This window comes from Sinocyclocheilus anshuiensis, unplaced genomic scaffold (genome assembly GCF_001515605.1).
Source record: "Sinocyclocheilus anshuiensis isolate Anshui unplaced genomic scaffold, SAMN03320099.WGS_v1.1 scaffold1303, whole genome shotgun sequence".
Lineage (NCBI taxonomy): Eukaryota > Metazoa > Chordata > Actinopteri > Cypriniformes > Cyprinidae > Sinocyclocheilus > Sinocyclocheilus anshuiensis.
This window is the reverse complement of record NW_015537954.1, coordinates 271,672-291,730: the sequence shown is the minus strand read 5'-3', so window position 1 is coordinate 291,730 and position 20,059 is coordinate 271,672. Positions and strand designations below refer to the sequence as shown.

The 20,059-nt window shown below is 35.9% G+C and overlaps 3 protein-coding genes across 7 annotated transcripts in view; 1 reads left to right on the top strand and 2 right to left on the bottom strand.

Moving 5' to 3' along the window:
* The first annotated feature begins 1,647 nt into the window (after window positions 1–1,647).
* On the top strand, window positions 1,648–4,779 carry LOC107665341 (uncharacterized). The gene is made up of 3 exons (XM_016456173.1): window positions 1,648–1,861; window positions 2,840–3,752; window positions 4,764–4,779. Exons 1-3 carry the CDS (start codon window positions 1,648–1,650, stop codon window positions 4,777–4,779), a joined length of 1,143 nt encoding a protein of 380 aa, XP_016311659.1.
* A 106-nt stretch (window positions 4,780–4,885) lies between these two features.
* LOC107665332 (DCN1-like protein 5) lies at window positions 4,886–8,793 on the bottom strand. Its single transcript, XM_016456164.1, has 8 exons — window positions 8,723–8,793; window positions 8,549–8,640; window positions 7,616–7,686; window positions 6,981–7,072; window positions 6,780–6,888; window positions 6,513–6,617; window positions 5,022–5,124; window positions 4,886–4,941 (listed from the first exon to the last, which is right to left on the bottom strand). The coding sequence occupies exons 1-8, from the start codon at window positions 8,791–8,793 to the stop codon at window positions 4,886–4,888; spliced, it is 699 nt and encodes a 232-aa protein (XP_016311650.1).
* Window positions 8,783–20,059, bottom strand: part of LOC107665043 (eukaryotic translation initiation factor 2A-like) — a 12,805-nt gene continuing 1,528 nt past the window's right edge. Inside the window, exons 4-18 of one of the 5 annotated variants that reach the window (XM_016455795.1) lie at window positions 18,333–18,451; window positions 17,468–17,567; window positions 17,291–17,373; window positions 16,275–16,348; window positions 16,053–16,197; window positions 15,856–15,972; window positions 14,261–14,343; window positions 13,482–13,973; window positions 12,155–12,268; window positions 11,966–12,079; window positions 10,919–10,984; window positions 10,393–10,829; window positions 9,085–9,139; window positions 8,930–8,972; window positions 8,783–8,825 (exon numbers count right to left, since the gene is read on the bottom strand). In XM_016455795.1, the coding sequence (XP_016311281.1) occupies window positions 10,764–10,829; window positions 10,919–10,984; window positions 11,966–12,079; window positions 12,155–12,268; window positions 13,482–13,973; window positions 14,261–14,343; window positions 15,856–15,972; window positions 16,053–16,197; window positions 16,275–16,348; window positions 17,291–17,373; window positions 17,468–17,567; window positions 18,333–18,451 (1,573 nt within the window). In that variant the 3' untranslated portion in view covers window positions 8,783–8,825; window positions 8,930–8,972; window positions 9,085–9,139; window positions 10,393–10,763. The remainder of the gene's footprint in view (window positions 8,826–8,929; window positions 8,973–9,084; window positions 9,140–10,392; window positions 10,830–10,918; window positions 10,985–11,965; window positions 12,080–12,154; window positions 12,269–13,481; window positions 13,974–14,260; window positions 14,344–15,855; window positions 15,973–16,052; window positions 16,198–16,274; window positions 16,349–17,290; window positions 17,374–17,467; window positions 17,568–18,332; window positions 18,452–20,059) is intronic. The other 4 variants (XM_016455787.1, XM_016455802.1, XM_016455811.1 and 1 more) reach the window with 4 other exon arrangements.

Genomic DNA, 20,059 nt, shown 5'->3' with positions numbered 1-20,059 from the left:
GGAAACACAACGTGTGTGTGTGTGTGTGTGTGTGTGTGTGTGTGTGTGTGTGTTTCTGCAACTCATCACAATTCATCAGAAGGGAAACACGGGGCCATCGAGCCACATAAGCAAACTTTTCTGAGAAACAATGTGGCCTTTTACGCGCTGTTTAGAGTTTTGCTGTCATTTTAGATTCAGCTTTCTACAGGCAGCTAAGAAAAGCAAGACAAAAAATGAAAAAAAAACAACACAAAACGTGTAGTTTTAGCGAGCATATGGTGATGTTTAAGTTTCCTGCTGCCACCGTGTGGCAAAAACACTAATGTTTCGTGAGGCTCGCTGTAGAAATAGATCAAGCAGGTAGAATCGAGATTACTATGAAATGCAGTTTAAAGTAGACATGGCAGCCTGAAAGTTGTCTATATACAATTACACAGTAATTATTGAATTTATTAAAAATTTACATTTGGCGAATTTACATGTGCGTTTCTGTTGTGAATCTTTTGAAACTTGGCGGGCGTCGTGATCTGCAACATCTGCAACATCCATAAAAGACCAGCAACTAATTAACTCTGAAAATAATTTAATACAATTTATGTGGAGAAAACGCATTTAGATCAATGAACTAAAATACACCGTTCTCTTTGCTTTTTTTCCATATGAAAGAAAGAAATTACAAGATCTAAATCAGCGGTTCTCGACTGGTTTTGCTTCAGGACCCTGATCTTACATCCTAAAGCACAGTTTTAAAACTGTTTACTGAACTAAATTAACGAAATGTCCTTAAAATACAACATTCAAATGCATTGAAATGGCTCAAATACTGGCCCTAACTATTAGTAACAATATAATTATGGATAAATGTGTTCCAAAATACATAAAGTATGTTTAGATGCACAGCCTTTGACTTCAACATCAAAAGGGAAAACCTTCGTTCTTTCTTTGTACCATTTTCAAAAGTCTGTATGTAAAAAGTGTAAAAAAGTTTTCTTTTTAATTATTATTTTTTTCAGTATTCAACATTGTTTTTCCACATGCACCACTGATGGAAATTTATAATCAATATTGCCAAAAATGACTTTTCTGCTGCTGTATTGCATTGAATGGATCAAATGTTTGATTTTTTTTTTTGAAATAACAGAATGCTGGATTGTCAATTTCCCATTTGTTCTTCTGCATACATAATGAGACAAATAATGTTACTAATGACCCAAAGCTCACATTCTTCAACCATAAACCGCCACTAACTGTTATGACATAAACTCAAACATTTGGAAAACATGCACATGACAGCCTATTACTGAAGAGAAAAATGTTAATCTTTAAGCACGGAGCACGAGATGAAATATAAGAGCTGTCATGTGAGGACTGTACTTTACTCCTCTCTCAGAGAAAACTACAGACTTCAACACTCCTGCTGTTTTTGACTGGCTGATCTATACTTTATGCCATATATCTACATGATTTTACATTTCAAAACAGTCAGAAATTTAGTTTTTTTGACATACTATGAACTTCAGATTTTGTCTGTGTTTTGTGAAGTCAAACCAGTGGGGCAGCTGTATATATTTTTTTAGTTTTATATTTATGCAATTATTAATAATACAATAATATTGGTAATAGCAGTCAAAAACACACTGAACTTCTCAGTTTCTTCTAGACACCATGGAGTTGAGCATCAGTTCTCTGGTGGCTTTGATTCTCTTCTGGGGTTCTCTGTGTGTCAAATCTAAAACTGCAGCACACAGAAACCCTCAAGAGTCGCTGCAGACTCTGATGAGCTCTCAAATAAACCGTCTGCAGGTCAGACCTGAAAACTCAGCTCACATTCATCCAGGACAAAAGCTGACGCTTCGGTGCCAAAGTCAAGGAGATGAAGGTGAGCAGCACAAAAAGACAGGAATTTCTTTCTTCAGCGTGCTGGAAGTCTATAATCTTATTCCAATTTCTTAATTATTAAACGCAAAATTATTACATTTTACATACACTGTAGTGTTGAGTGCATTCGTCTTGCTTAACCATTCAACTCAAAGTTGGTAGTAAAAATATTTGAATTTATGGAAAATTTGAATTTATCAATAGATTACAGAAAGCATTTGGTCCCAGTCACATCAAGTATATATATTTTTTTGGCTTTGTTTTCTTATACCTATTTATAGAAAATGATGAAATCAGACTTGTGGAGAATTGTGAAAAATAAGGTATATAAAATAAACAGAAAATAAAACTATAAAGTGCATTTAGTTTGTTTGACCCGGTGTTATTTTATATTCATTGAGATACTGTTATCATTTTTTTAATTATTCTATTCTATTTTATATATTTCTATATTTTAATTTCAGTTGAAGTTTTAGTAATGTTGTTGTGTGTTTTGGTCATTTTTAATAGTTTTTGTTTATTTGTCTTTATGGTTTTCATTTCAGTTTTAGTTTGAGTATTTTAGTGCATGAAGTTGAAAATGAGAAATGTTGACTTGGCATCTAGCTTTTGTATATTTTATTTAATTCCAGTGAGTTTACTTTATTTAAAGTATCAAATATATGTATCAAATAAGTATCAAGTATTATAATATATGTATATATATATATGTGACCCTGGACCACAAAACCAGTCATAAGGGTACATTTTTGGAAATTGAGATTTATACATAATCTGAAAGCTGAATAAATAACACACACACACACACACACACACACACACACACACACACACACAGACACACACACTTTTTTTGTAATTATGTGCTTCCTTTCACTGACCATTTGTTGAAAAAAACCCACATTTAGCTCCATTTTCAGTCTTTTAAGCTATGAAACATACCTATTCAGTCGTGATTGTTGTATTCTTCTCTCCGCAGTGCTGGTGCAGTTTTGGCAGACACCTTTTGGTCTGTTTGACAGCTGTAACCACCAAAACAAAGACCCAGTGTACACATGCAATGGCACTTTGAAGATTTCAAGAGCCACATCCAGCCATGATGGACTCTATTACTGTGTCCATCTGGACAAGATGAGCAAAACAATTGTGCCTTATAGAGTTAACGTAGTTCCCATCAAGAAACGGCAGAGGAAGACCAGGGAGGCAGGGGTTTACAGCGACACGGTGTCAGAAAGCCATTTTGCGGCAGCTGTGGCATCATCAGTAATCGTGAGCTTTTTAGTAGCCTTCACACTCGGTGCATTCAGTAGATCCTACGTGATGAAGTGCCTACGAACGATAAGGGCCCGCATGCCTCATAGAAAACACAATCACATTAATGGACAGAAGAACTTACAAACCACCAGAGCACAAACTGACACAGTGTTCTTCCATAAAAACCAAACCGCTGGAGAAGACACTGTGGACACTGGTTTGGTTGCTCGGGAACGCATGGATGTTGATAATGCGGACGCTATTGGAAATGTTATAAACGAGTCAAATGAGCCTCAGAGTTGTGAAGGAGAAGAACAAACCCCACAGTTGAGATCAGCAGCTAGTCCACATCCAAAGAAGAAGAGCCGCGTCATTAAAGTCTACAACTATGATGAAGAAGGGGCTCCATACAGCCATATCAAAGACTCAGGGATGGAGGGTGAAGACGAGGTCACTGACGCGCGACTCAATGCAATCATGAAACAGTCTGAAGCTCTTAAAATCAACCCAGACAGTCGACTGACGGCCAGACGATTCAAGCGGATGAAGACAGTGTTTCAGCTTCAGCAGGAGACACTGGAGACTCACAAACAGGCCGAGGGACACATTTATGACACACTGAAAACACTGTATTTGTGGTTAGACCAGGCTGATCTGTCATTCAGCGTTTTCCTTTTTGAGTCTAAAACTACCACTAGCCTTATCAAGTGTACATTTAGATTCAGCTATTTTGTCTCTATATATATATATATATATATATATTTTTTTTTTTTTACAAGCATCAATTGTATATTAAATGTTTTTCATGTATAGGCAACGTCACCTGTTCTTTCAAAAGTAGTAACGGTGATGCGAATATTTGGAATATATACATAAAAAGTTTGGGGTCAGTAAGATTTTTTTTTTTTTTTTTGAAAGAAATTAATACTTTTATTCAGCAAGGATGCATTAACTTGATCAAAAGTGCCAGTAAAAACATTTATAATGTTACAGACTACTTATATTTCAAAGAAATGCTGTTTTTTTAAAACTTTCTATCCATCTGTGAATCCTGAAAAATAAAATGTATCAGATTTTCCCAAAAAATATTTGATTGATAATAATCAGAAATGTTTCTTCATCAGCAAATCAGCATATTAGAATGATTTCTGAAGATCATGTGACACTGAAGACTGGAGTAATGATGCTGAAAATACAGCTGCGCATCACAGAAATATATTACAGTTGAACATATATTCGCATAGAAAATAGCTATTTTAAATTGTAATAATATTTCACATTTTTTACTGTATATCTGATCAAATAAAAGCAGCCTTGGTGAGCAGAGACTTCCTTCAAAAACACTAATAATCTTACTGGTTCTAAACGTTGGTGTTTTTGTGTACGTAAAGTAAATATTTTTATTCATGCTTCATTTAGATTTTAGTTGGAAAATGCTTTATTGCTCCAACAGTCACTAAAATCCAGAAGAAAAGTTAATTTACAACTGCTTTATTTATTTCCTTTTCAAAACACTATAAACAAAGTAAAACTTTGAGAGAGAAAGAAAAGGAAAGAAAATTCATACAACACTGGCAATAGACCTGCTGCAACAAATTCAATACATAAGAAAAATATTTCCCCTTTCGTCTTGTGATTCCTCTGTGCAGTTTCCTTTTAAAGTAAGACTGTAAGAGTCTCTGGGTAGTGATGTGGGACATGTTGAAGCAGTCCTCGAGACGTATGCCATCGTCTGGGGCACAGCCAAAAACAACAAAAACGTCTGCTTGCGCTATAATGCATTTCTGGTTTTATTCCACTCCACAAACTCATCCAGCATCACTGGCCCTGAAATCACAGACACATCAGCAGCCGTTTAACTCCGAAACATCTTCTGAGAGAAGCTGAGAGGAATCCAGCACACTTACAGGCTCCGTCTTCATCATAGTTGCTCAGGTCTGTGTTAACCGTACGGCTGAACTCTAGGACGTTGTACCACTGGTCTTTATTCATGACTTTATACTTTGATTGCTGAGGAGAGACGTTTCTGTTAGTCACAGCACTTTAAACAACAAATACCAATGAATTCGGGTTTTTTTTTAAATGCATAGTCTAAAAAAAACAATGACAACATATGGTTCAGTTTGGCTTTTAATGTACTACTTTTATGAGGGTTTGGCAGTGTGAGAGTTTCGCTTGCAGCAATAAAAAGCAGGGCTGTCAAAATTAAAGCGTTTTTTTAGTTTAACACAGTAAAAATATTTAACGCAGCATCTATTTTTTCCCCTGGCATCCCTTGGCTAGTGTTATAGTAGACAATATGAACATGGTATCAAGCGCGCTAAAATGCAAAAAAGAAGTAAATTCAGTTATTATTAATTATACTGTAATTTGAATGGCTATAATTAATGGGGAAATGCATTTAATAGAGACACCAATAGCAGCATTGATATCAATGATACTGACCTTCACTAATAGGCTGCTTAGTAAAAAGATGCCATCTTTATGCCGTTTCTACATTAATTTGGAGATTCAATGTGAAATTAGGACGGTATAAACATATTAACATGCAATTAATCATGATTAATTACAGAAAAATGTGCAATTAATTAGTTAATTTTTTTAAATGTTTGACAGCACTAGTAAAAAGTCTCAAATTCGGGGGTTTTGTTTCAAATTTAAGGCCATGAAAATATCTTAAATGCTATAACAAACATATTCATTATCATTGGAATGGGTTGTAAATTTGGGCCCATTACACAGTAATCACAATACAGCTTAATGTGATAATTACACTTCAAAAGGAGACGATTTAATGAAATAAACATGAGTGTTGCATGTTTAAATGCGGCGATGCTGCACGTATTACAGGCTTGCAGTTTCAGAGCAGTTCACGATCAATAAATACCACACTATTATACTGTGTTCATATTGTAATATGATTTAGATTTGAATGAGCAGATGGAAGTAGTAAAGACATTTCAAAATAATAGTCTCAGTATATTTCAGGCTTGTTTAATTAAAAGTATAACACTTTTTACTGGTTGTTATTGGTATTTTAGTTACACAAACGTATCTGGCATTTAATTCAACATTCAAAATTAGTATTATTATTATTAAATAAATGCAGTTTAAAGCGGAAATATTTAAAAACCTAGTGTGCTTCTTGTATAAAAACAAATACAAAAAGTATTGCAAAAGTCTTTTTATTTGTAAATATGTCCTTGTGTCCCCTTGTAAAAACAAATTATATTGTGCCCCTGAAGGTTTTTATATGTGCTCCTAAATTTTTCAAATTAGGAGCACATGTGCTCCTTGGACGAAAAAAAGAGAAAAAGTCAAGCCCTGCTTTGATTGTGTTTTTTTCACCTAATTTGGAGCAGATATGACAGTCTGGTTTGAAGAAAAAGATGACAAACCTCCAGAAATTGGTGGAAAACTGGGAACAGAGGCCACGTCCGTCCGAGGAGAAGTGCCAACATGGATTTTGCAGTGTCCATATCAAGACTGCGCTGATCTTTATCCTACATATAAAACCAGATGAATATGATGAAAAAACATCCATAAGCAGACAAAAAATTAACCGTAAATTATATACAGATACAACAAACAAGCAATGTTTATCCTAAAATGCTTTAAGTTATCTTAAAATGGAGAAAACAAGTGCATTTTTGTCATCCTCTCACCCTGGCGAAGTCGAAGGCGTATCTGTAAATGTTCTTGAATATAACCGGGTCATTCAGCTGAGAGCGCATATAATCTAGTTTGCCCTGTAATCTCTCTGTGCAGTCGCAACTGTACACACATCAGAGAAGTTTAACGGCAGCATAATAAAAGACTTCGGACTGAATGATTTCTCATGACGTTCGAGGCATTAAACATCTTACCGTAGTGACGTCATTCCTTTCAGCCACTCTTCTTTTGTGAAAAATCCCATATTTGTTGCTTCAAGTTTCCAGGCTAAAACTAACATTACAATCTGAAGGGTCACACAAACACAGTGCACATTATTTCAAGGGATTTCCCCTATTTGTGACCCTGGACCACAAAACCAGTCATTAGGGTCCATTTTTTGAAATTGAGATTTATACATCATCTGAAAGCTGAATAAATAAGCTCTCCATTGATGTATGGTTTGTTAGGATCGGACAATATTTGGCTGAGATACAACTATTTGAAAATCTGGAATCTGAGGGTGCAAAAAAATCTAAATATTGAGAAAAAAAAAAATTTGAGTCCAAATGAAGTTCTTAGCAATGCATATTATTAATCAAAAATTAAGTTTTGATATATTTACAGTAGGAAATTTACAAAATATCTTCATGGAACATGATCTTTACTTAATATCCTAATGATTTTTGCATTGTTTTGCCCATACAATGTATTGTTGGCTATTGCTACAAATATACCCCAGCGACTTAACACTGCTTTTGTGCTCCAGGGTCACATTTTGGATAGAAGACCATTCCCAACACCTAATTTGAAGGTTTTCTATGAAACATATAGATGCATTTTTGCTAACATTTTCTGGCTCCACTCCGATGTCCTCGCAGAACTTCTCCATGCTCTCTGGTCCGACAATGTCATCTGAACCTACACATTTAAAACCACAACAATAATCAGATCAGCTCAAGAAGGAATATTTCACCCAAAAAATTAAAATGTGCTCACTCTCAGTCCATCCAAGATTAGGATGAGTTTGTTTCTTCATTAGATTTGTAGAAATGTAGCATTGCATCAGTGTCTCAGCAATGGATGCTCTGCAGTGAATGGGTGCCGTCAGAATGAGAGTCCAAACAGCTGATAAAAACATCACAATAATCCACAAGTAATCCACAGCACTCCAGTTCATCAGTTAACATCTGGAGAAGACAAAAGCTGAAACAAATCCAGCATTAAGACATTTTAACTAAAGCACGAGTCCATAATAACGCTTCCTCCAGTGAAAAAGTACATCTGCTGTTGTCTCTCACATCAAAATCCAGCCACATATTAGTTTAGAGCTGTTTAAACGCTGCTTGATCTGTGCAGATTTCTCTCCTGATTCAGACCAGAACACTTTTTCACTGGAGGAAGCGTTATTATGGATTATGGACTATGTATTTGAGTTAAAAACGTCTTAATGATGTATTTGTTTCTTTTGTCTTCTCAAGACATTAACTGATGGACTGGAGTGGTGTGGATTACTTGTGGATTATTGTGATGTTTTTATCAGCTGTTTGGACTCTCATTCTGATGGCACCCATTCCCTGCAGAGCATCCATTGCTGAGACACTGATGCAGTGCTACATTTCTCCAGATCTGATGAAGAAAAACTCATTGGATGGTCTGAGGGTGAACGCATTTTTAGGAAATGTTCATTCTTTGAAATGTCACATTACCAAAGTAAAAAAAAAAATTATGTTGACTTTTATTAAAGGCTGCATGCGAGTAAGCAAAGTATTGGTTTATGTACCTGCATATTCATAAAACCAGGCGAGACATTTCTTGCTAGAGAACTGGTCATCTGGGTTAAGCAGCCGTCCTGGAGTTTGCGTCCTACAGTAACTGGATTTTAAAGAGGTGATGATACAGCGACTGATGTATGAAAGAGTGAAAGATGCAGAGAGAAACTCACAAATATTTTTACCTGGTGATTTTGCACTTTCTGATGCTGGGGTCCTCGGATCCGGACGACTTTCTTTTCTTTTTCACAGGCATAATTGAGGTTCGGGTGAGTTGGTTTGGTCTTACTAAACAAAGCACAAACGAACAGAACAAATTGAAGCCGACAGCTGCTTTCCTTCCCGTCCAATTCAATATTTGAGGGTCAGTGAAGAGCAGAAAGCAGCTCTACCTGTGTACCTGCGGGCACCGCGTCCATTCAAGTGTAGCAGACTCTAAAAACAGGAAGAAAAACAAAATGCATACTTGATGCATGACTTGCAGGATACAAACAGAATTAAATCTTAATTCATGCTCAAATTCAAATGCGCGTCTTTCAAGACTTACAAGTTACAAGACAAAGATTTGCCACAGATGTCTCTTTTCTTCTTAACGCTTCCTGCTTTACAAAAAGGATACATATATACATACATGTATACATATATACACACACACACACACACACACACACATATATATATATATATATACACACACACACATACATACACACACACACACACACACACACACACACGTATATATATATATATATATATACACACACACACATACATACACACACACACACATATATAGTATATATATACACACATATATACAGTAAATATATACACACACACACATATATACAGTATATATAGATACAGTGTATATATATATATATATACACACACACATATAGTATATATATATACACACACACATATATATACAGTATATATATATATACACACACGCTGTCTAATCAGCATCTTGATATGCCACACCTGTGAGGTGGATGGATTATCTCGGCAAAGGAGAAGTGCTCACTAACACAGATTTAGACAGATTTGTGAACAATATTTGAGAGAAAAGGGCCTTTTGTGTACATAGAAAAAGTCTTAGATCTTTGAGTTCAGCTCATGAAAAATGGGGGCAAAAACAAAAGTGTTGCGTTTATAATTTTGTTCAGTGTATATATATACACACACATACATACATACACACACACACACACACACACACACACATATATATATATATATAAACATTTACATGCATGACATATTTGTCGTTAAACTCCATCAAAAACAGCTATTAATATGTATAATGTCACATAATTTTAATTTCAAACGCAACACCTGAGCTTAAAACTCGTGCTAAAAGGGTTGTATTTTTATTTTGAACACAAACTAGAACGATTGCTTATTAAAATGATATCATTGACGCAGTTAGACTGAGGGGTTTTCAAGAGCCGAGGCTATACTAAATCCCCTCTTTTATTCACACAAGTTAATGTTCAAAGTTACAGATTAATTTTTAAAACAAACAACTTAAGAACAATCAGATGACAAAAGCGAGGAGCTGTTTAGCACAAATGTAAAATATAAAAAACGGCTGAACTGCTTAATGCCAAAAGCCTGAACGTCATCTAAACGTGTAAAATAAATACAAATACATTTATATTACGGGATAAATTACAAGAACGCCAGAAATAACTAGTAGTTAGAGTAAAATTGAACACAAACACAGGCGTGATGTATGAACCGATACGAGTAGCATCTCACCGGCTCATCTAAACATCACAAATAAACACTCGCTAACTCTCCACAGGTATCAGACTCAGTGTACTGAAGTGAGCTCTCCTCAAACCTGAAACACCTGCTGCTTTGCTTCGGCCCGTTGAGTTTATTTGTCAACAACTTCATCTGCGTTTATGCTAACATCTGCGACTGCTTTGGCTTCACGCTGGAGAAACGGACACTTCCGGCTCCCCGAAAGACATAATAAAAGTCACGCAGTTTGAATTTTAACATTTTTTTGGGGGATGTTCTCTTGCGCTGTGCGTCACATTGCATAGCAATATTGCTTTTGAGAATTTAGTACTTATTATAGTAGCCATGTTCAAAGAAGCAAAACAGGCTCTTATTTTATTGATCATGAAAAAAGTCATCTCAATACATATTCACGACAATATGAAGGTTTGAAAACTGATGACTAATGTGAAAACTGATACAGTGAGTTTACAATCCTAATTCAAGCTCTTCAAGCTCTTTCAACAGCTGGGCCTCTTTCTGCATCTTCTCAAGCTGTAAAAAAAACGGGGGAGGGGGACTATTATAATATTTATATAATAATAAATAACTTTTAATCATGCTGATGAGCATTGCTTTATTACCTGATTTTTTTGCATGACTTTGCCGGCCGCCTGCTGCTCCTTGAGTTCATCAATGGCTTTGAGTTTCTGCCAGAGAAACATGAAAATCCCATTAACACATGCCAGATGCATCACATTTGGCATACATGTACAATATATATATATATATTTTTTAACTGGCATAAATGAGAACTTTACAGGGTTTTGTATTATTTTGACAATTTACTCAAAATAAAGGTATGTTGCCATACCAGTAGCTGAGGCTATTCTTATGGAACAAAACAAAATAAAAGTAGGTCCATTTTACTCTAAACTGGTCTATTCCAAGTCAAGAGTAAATGACAATTTTATTTCTTTACCTCCAAGACATTTTTGCTCAATGTAATTAAAAAAAAATACATTTTAACAGGGAAAGAAAAACATTTGACATTTTTAAAAAACTGGTATAAATGGGAACTTTACAGGGTTATTCAATAAAAAATAAATAAAAAAAATTACATTTTGTCAATTTACTCAAAATAAAGGTATGTTGCCATGTCAGCAGCTGAGGCTATTCTCACGGCAAGAGCTACGTAAAATAACATAAAATAAAATCAAATAAAGAAATGATAAAAAATAAATAAAAAATAAATAAATTAAAATAAATTAAAAGTAGGTCCATTTTACTTTTTGGTCTATTCCAAATCTGTTTTTTTTCTTTACCTTCAAGAAGTTTTTCTCACTATAATTAAAAAAAAATTAAATTTTGACTGAGAATTAAAAATTTTTTTTTTTTTTTTGTACAACGGGAACTTAGGGTTATTTAATTGAAAAAAAAAAAGTATGTTGCCATGTCGGCAGCTGAGGCTATTCTCACTGCAAGAGTAAAAAAAAAAAAAAAAATAATAATAAAAAAATAATAAATTAAATTAATTAAAAAGTTTTATAAAAGTAGGTCCATTTCACTCTGTGGTCTATTCCAAGTCTGAGTAAAAGACAGTGTTTATTTCCCTTCAAGAAGTTTTTCTCACTGTACCCATGTATACACGCTGATCTTATTTGATTGTAAACATATCCCAACCATTTCACCTTTTTCAAATTCTTGATCTTTTTGTCAGTTTCAGGGTCTCCACAGCTAGAAGTCACATGACTGGCAGGGGCGGAGTCTGCTACCGGAGGCGGAGCTTCATCCGGCTTGTTCTCCTGAATCAACAGAATGCATCACTTATTCTTCTTCACGGTTTATTGAACAAATGCAAATACCGAGCTCTGGTGTACCTGCTTAGCTGCTTTCTTCGCTTCTCGCTTTTTCTGGTTTTTCAAAGCAGCTTTTGACACCTGCTTCTCTCCTGCAGCACCAGGCTTCATGTTCTGCGGCGGCTCTTCTTCATGCTTGGATAGACACATTATTGTCACAGGACATTCATAATCTGGAGGAAAAGAGAATCTGGGCCCGTATTCACAAGAGTTCTCCTAAATAGCAGTAAAAGTTTTTATCTAAGAGTTTTCTTCTAAAACCTATTCACAAAGCTGCCGAGACAAACCTGTACTGAAGAATAGAGAGAAGTGTTAAGCTCAGAGTGAGGGGGCGGGGCTTACCTCATTGCTATGGATGATGTCAGCGTGCTCATTAACTATGCACGCAGTGATTGGCTAATAGTCTCTCAGAGATTTATTCATGGAAATATTGTAGAGCGCGATATTATGTTGCCATATTCAAATAAAGGTTTAAAAATAAAAATGTTGCCACATTCAAATACAGATTTTAAAATGCAGGCTAAGTGTAACTAATTAAACAAGTATATGTTCAGCTAATTCTCAGCCTCTTACATGTGTGCTTCTCATAAACAATTAGCGGATATGCATATAAACAGCCTTTTAATTAACAGAGTAGATCATGGCTGATAGTAAGACATGCAAACGTAAAAGAAAACCAAGAACAGCTGTTACTTAGAACACAGCTGCTTAATGAGAACAAGGATATAATCAAAGGAAAATATGGATTTGGGATAACCTCCAAAACCGAAAAAAGATGCTTGGGAAAACGTGTGTGCAAATAAATGCAGCGTGTTTCTAAAATGTTTATGTTCCGAGGCAGATTCCCGGCAACAGCCATTTTAGCCCTGCTAATGTAATGGTTTTACTGGTTATAATGGGAATTATACTGGCTTTAATGGTGCCTGTTGGTCTCTATTGGTCATCTTCTATTGTTGGCTTGCTAAAACCACTAAATCCTAATGGAACATCTCCCAAAACACACTACGGAAAACCACTTGTATAATGGTTAAAAGTTGATGGTTTCTAACGTTAGGCTATTTGTAGTGGAAACCATTATAATTTCTGTGATGGTTTGTGTTGTTGTTTTTCAGCAAGGAGGATAGTTTGTGGCTTGGTCTTAGTGACTTAGGAGTCCTCTTCACTACTGCTAACGTTTGGCAGATTTAGGAGCTAGATTTAACACTAAAACGCTTTGTGAAATACTTGCTTGAGCAAGTCTAAAATTTAGGACTGACACGCCCATTATGTTCTCCTAAATCGGCGAGTTATGAGCTACTTTTAGCTTTAAGATGTTTTATGAATAGGACCCAGGATTGCAGGAACTCACTAGTTTGGAGCTGGCGGTCTGGGGCTTGTTGCGGAGAGCGGGTGGACGGTATGCCTGCGCCGGTTTGGCTTCAGTGCTGCCGAGTTCACTCGGAGACGCCTGGTATTTCACAGGCTTCTCTGGGAAGGCTCCAGTCGGAAAGGGCTGCCACAAAACTTCCCACAGCTCTTTATTTGATGGCGTTTCATGCTTGTACAACACAGTCCCGGTGTAATGCCAGATCTTGTATCCGTTGCTGACCCTGAGCCTGGGGGAGCAGGTCGACGTCACTATGTGCTCTCCGTCAGCACACCAGGAGAAATGTGTGGTGTCTTCAGCCTGGGGTTTAGACACCTGCTTGTATTTCTTCACGTCCCAAACTTCCATCTGCCCTCTCAGGTTCCCAAACCCGGCCAGGACGAGGATGTGGCCCTGGGGGCTGTAGAAAGCCGCGTTTCGGGGGCCCGTGCCGAAGTCAAACACGGACTCACACTTGTGGTTAAAGACAGTCGCCTTGGCGGGCATGAAACCATAAACACATATATATATACACACACACACACACACACACACACACACACACACACACAACATAAACATTTTTAGTCCAGTCTTGTTAATGACAGAAATTGGTTTCAATAGACTGTCACTGTAAATAATTATTCATTAATCGTTCAATTATTGATGAATCATTTAAAGTCGTACTTACGCAGCTGAACTACTGCGCTTTCTCCATTGGTGGCGACGTAATGTAACGTCTGTTCTCCATAGTAAGAGGCTCCTGTTTTAAAGACAGTCGCCTTGGCGGGCATGAAACCATAAACCACACAAAACTCTGAAGAGTTGGGGTTCCAGGATACATCATATATGGGGCCGTTCTTTGCTGTGCAGGATGAAAAAATATCCATGTAGTCATTAACAGAATCATTTTATTATTAAAACTAGCATAATGAATACAATCATTACAGTATGTATAAGCACTTTACATTTACATTTAAATAATATATATTATTTATATTACATTAATGAGAAAAGATGATGCAAAAACATCTTAATGGAGCAACAAAAAAGATTTGATTTCCTTCAAAACAGACACAGCCATTCAAACATTTGGGGTCCGTAAGATATTTTTTGCTCACCAGGGCTGTGTTTATATGGTGAGAAATACAGTAAAAATGGTGAAATATTATTATTATTTAAAATAGCTGTTTTCTATGTGAATATCTGTTAAACTGTAATTTATTTCTGTGATGTGCAGCTGTATTTTCAGCATCATTACTCCAGTCTTCAGTGTCACATGATCTTCAGAAATCATTCTAATATGCTGATTTGCTGCTCAAGAAACATTTCTGATTATTATCAGTGTTGAACACAGTTGTGCTGCACAATATTTTGTGTGGAAACTGTGATGCATTTTTTTCAGGATTGATAAATAGAAAGTTACAAATAACAGCAAAACAATAAAAATAAATTAAAAAATAAAAATAAATAAATGCAATAAAGCAAATCTAAAAATGACCCGAAACTAAAATAAAATGACATAACAAAATAAATAATTAATAAATAATTCAATTATAATATTTTATTATACATAATAAAATGAAACTTTGTATATATCTGTGTGTGTATATATATATATATATATATATATATATATATATATGTATTTATATGTATGTATATATATATATATATATTTGTGTGTGTGTGTGTGTGTGGTATTCATTCATATGCTTGCACGTGTTGAACTCGTGTCCAGATAAATGTTGGGAAAAGATTAAAAGTTGCCCTTTACAGGAAATACATAAAACTTCAGCATTTGAAAAGGATTGTGGGAATGGATATGCGTCGTAAAAGCAGGAGCAGCAGGAGGAGGGAAGCCTGGGGCGTTGGGCGGCTCTGTCAAAGTCTCGTCATTGCGCTGCATTTTCAAAGGATGAGTTGTGTGAGATCCTCCTGTAAAGCCGTTATATATATGTATTTATATGTGAAGAGTTAATTTGCAAAAACAGATAAATCCGTTTTTAACCATTTTCAAAATTCGTGTTTTTTCATTGTGCATTCCAATTAATCTCAATCAAACTGCATTTGGGTTATTTTCATTAGGTTAAAATAACTAAAAAATACAGCTAACTAACATGATAACATAATAAAAAACATGATTTATGAAAATGTAAAAAAAATGGAGTTATCTGTTTTTGCAAATAAACTCTTCATACATATATATATACACACACACACACACACACACACACACACACACACACACACACACAACATAAACATTTTTAGTCCAGTCTTGTTAATGACAGAAATTGGTTTCAATAGACTGTCACTGTAAATAATTATTCATTAATCGTTCAATTATTGATGAATCATTTAAAGTCGTACTTACGCAGCTGAACTACTGCGCTTTCTCCATTGGTGGCGACGTAATGTAACGTCTGTTCTCCATAGTAAGAGGCTCCTGTTTTATCAACCTCTGTGCTGGCGGTCACTAGAACCGCAGTGGCTTTAGGAAAGACCAGAAAACACTCATACATATATGAAAACCTCATGTGATGATCGTTAGCTAAAACAGTAACTGTCTACCTTTTTTGTTCCACAGCATGGCCACTTTATCAGCTTTGAAAAAGCTTTTGTTAGCCAGAGCAGACGTTGGACCTCCGAAATTGGGATACTGATACAGTCGTACAAAAGACGGCGCTCCTTTGCTTCCAGGAACATAAACAGCAACCTTAGGCAACACGTGATGAATTAATATACATTTCTATCAGTAAAACAGCACATGAATGCTTGAAAGTGTTCGGATACCTTGCTCGGCTGTGATCCAGGAGACAGAGCGAACTCGGACACCTTCTGAAGGTGAAGCTTGTTGGCGATAGTTTCTACACAGCAAAACACAGCATAGATTGCAAACTCAATGGGTGTTTAAAGGATCTGCAATGACATTTGACATTTACTTAATCTAAAAAACATTTTATTTGACTAATTATTGTATTTTTATTCAGGCTTGCTACATAAAAGACCCTCAGGTTTGGAGAAATGTAGCACTGAATCAGTGTCTCAGCAATGGATGCTCTGCAGTGAATGGGTGCCGTCAGAATGAGAGTCCAAACAGCTGATAAAAACATCACAATAATCCACAAGTAATCCACAGCACTCCAGTCCATCAGTTAACATCTGGAGAAGACAGAAGCTGAAACTAATCCAGCATTAAGACGTTTTTAACTCAAATATGAGTCCATAATCCATAATAACGCTTCCTCCAGTGAAAAAGTGTTCTGGTGTGAATCAGGAGAGAAATCTGCACAGATCAAGCAGCATTTAAACAGCTCTAAACAAATATGTGGCTGGATTTTGATGTGAGAGACAACAGGAGATGCACTTTTTCACTGGAGGAAGCGTTATTATGGATTATGGACTTAACTATTATTATTAATAACTCTAATGATGATGCTTCTGTCTTCTCCAGATGTTAACTGATGGACTGGAGTGCTGTGGATTACTTGTGGATTATTGTGATGTTTTTATCAGCTGTTTGGACTCTCATTCTGACGGCACCCATTCACTGCAGAGCATCCATTGCTGAGACACTGATGCAATGCTACATTTCTCCAAATTTGACGAAGAAACAAACTCATCCTCATCTTGGATGGACTGAGAGTGAGTAAATCTAAAAGAAATAGTAAGCACAGACACCATCCTTTATACATTCGTATACATTGTAATCTATTAAAAAATTTCCACTGTTATTGATTGACTTGTTTCCAACAAGTTTAAATATAACATGTGCAATGAATTAAGTAAACAGAAGAACACTGTGTTACCAAAGTTGTTGTTCTCAAAGAAGTGAAGTTCATTATTGACATTTCTAACGGTAACACTTTCATCATCTGCCCAGCTCGGACACCTGAGAAAATACAGACAGATCATGAATAAACCGACAGTAATAAAACTAATTCTGCATTTCATTAACGTTGTTATGAACATTAATAGCGACTCACCATCCCATAACCTTCTTCTGATAAAACGCTTTAATGCAGGCACCTGTTTGCAAGTCCCACAGCTGCAGGTTTGCTTCTCCCTGAGGGTTATCCTGCGATTCTGAGAAATACGTGCATTTGCTAATGAGTTCTGAGGGTTGCTTGTTTAAACATTTTGTCTGTTCTTATAGTTATTATAAAACTTGAATGTCATCAACAAATATGACACTTTAGTAATTCCCATGAGTACAAATCTTAATGTTTAAACATATAATGCTATTCTAGGGAATTGTGTGCTTCTAATTTTATAGCAACAGTTTGGACAGGATCCTGTTCTATTCTAACATGACAATGCCTCTGTGTGTAAGTCAAGGTTAAAAAAAAGCTGAACTCATACGTCATCCGCCCGGAGCTGCTTCTGTGTACAACTGTTGGCGCAAGCTAAAATATGGCTTAATATAAATAATATAAAAAAATATTTAAATATGGATATTTTTCTTACAAAAACGCATCGATTCGCTACAGAAGCCCTTTGTTCACCCCCCGGAGCCGTGTGAGACACTTTTTTTTATGGATGGGCGCTTTTTATTTAACTTCTTTTGGACTGATGCATGCAACACCCGCTGAGTGCCATGAAACAGCTTGAAAGATCAAAGACAATTTTTAATATAACTCCGACTGGATTCGTCTGAAAGAAGAAAGTCACATACACCTAGGATGACTTGAGGGTGAGTAATTTGTGGGCTAATTTTCATTTTTGGGTGAACTAACCCTTTAAGAGTTGTACTCATGGAAATTACTAAAGTAGTCAAACCTGTTCATTAGAAGGAGGTGTCCCAATACTTTTGTCCATATTAATGTTCTATCATATATTAAAAGCTCTTACTGGTATACTGCTGCCAGGTGGCCAGAACTCTATTCAGAGGGGAGAATTCCAGTGCAGTAGTTTTGGGCAAATCAAAGGACTTCACCAAATCTCCAGTGGAAACTTTGATCACACTGACCCTATCAAACACACACAGACAGATATCTGTAACCCGTGCTGGCAAAAATGAGTCGGAATGAGCACATTTTCAAAAATGAGTTCTTTTGATTTTCACATTCTCCATTAAAATGCCTTCAAAGTGATATATGACTTGCTGGAATATGACAACAAATGACCGAGCTACAGCAGAGTTGAGAAACATCGAGTTAAAGATTCCCAAGCAACGTTGCATATTTTCCTCCAATTCTTTCCTTAATAATAATTACTATATTATTAATCACAATATAGCTATTTTTTTATTTTATCTTTGGTATTAAACATAAGAACAAAGATGCATATAAACAGTAGTTTACGCAAGAGCAGCGAGTGATTCTGTCTTTTCTTTTAATGTTTGGTTAAAATGAGATCTATATTAAGACCTACTGTAATGCATGGATCTAATATAATGTTGCGCATCAGATTTTCCCCAAGTATTAACTAAACGTTCATGTAAGACATAACAGATTCTGTTTGTGTGACCCTCGCCAAGACATACACTATCGTTTTGAATAAATGCTGTTCTTTTTAACTTTTTATTCATCAAAGAATCCGGAAAAAAGTATCACAGTTTCCAAAAAAATATTTGGCACAACAACTGTTGATAATTCTAATAATAAATCAGCATATTAGAATGATTTCTGAAGGATCATGTGACACTTTATACTGGAGTAATGATGATGTAAATTCAGCTTTGCATCACAGAAATAAATTATATTTTAAAGGATATTAAAATAGAAACCATTGTTTTAAATGATAAAAACATTTTGCAAGATTACTGTTTTTTTCTGTATTTTTTATCAAATAAATGCAGCCTTGATGAGCATAAGAAACTTCTTAAAAAAACATTACAAGTCTTACTGATCCCAAACTTTTGACCGGTAGTGTATTTCGCAATAATGTACTTTATAGGGAGATCGCGCGCTATTGGAAAGGAGTGTTATGCACACGTTTCGCAAATGTTAGTCAGTGCGATCGTTTTGTTTTCATAACGGGAATGAAAACCATATTTCACTGGTTTGTCATCGAGAATTCGATATGAATATTCACGAAGCTGGAATGCTGTGCTTTACAACAATAGACCTACAACTTGTGTTGAGACGAAGCAGCAGTCGTCCAGAAGTGAGCCTCTCAGAAAACGCACAAATAAAGATCATTTTAGATGTTTTAATTACTATTTGGAGCACTGGGATCGCTAGACGAGGGCTTAACGAACTCATTTTTGTGAAAACCTCAATTTTTTTTCATTTTTCCACTTCTTTTGCCTGTAGCTCACAATTAGGCCGTGCACATTCACACATTCACACTCATTTTGCCCGCATGCGTCACATTTACTCAAACAAGCGTCCTTTCTGATTGGCTTCCTCACTCTGTCTCCTTTCCTCCAATAAGCAGGGCTGCGTTCAGCCCCGACAAAACGGTGCAAAACGTGTTTTAAACGGAAACGGTGGTGCGTTGAACACTCTGTTCTGATGATGCAAGAGTTGCAGCTCTGGCAGCTGAGAAGGCCAGTCTTTGTGTTCTTTTTGAAGAATTTTCGGAGCCTGATGAAATCGGTATAAATACGTGTTTAATACTGCAAAATACACTCG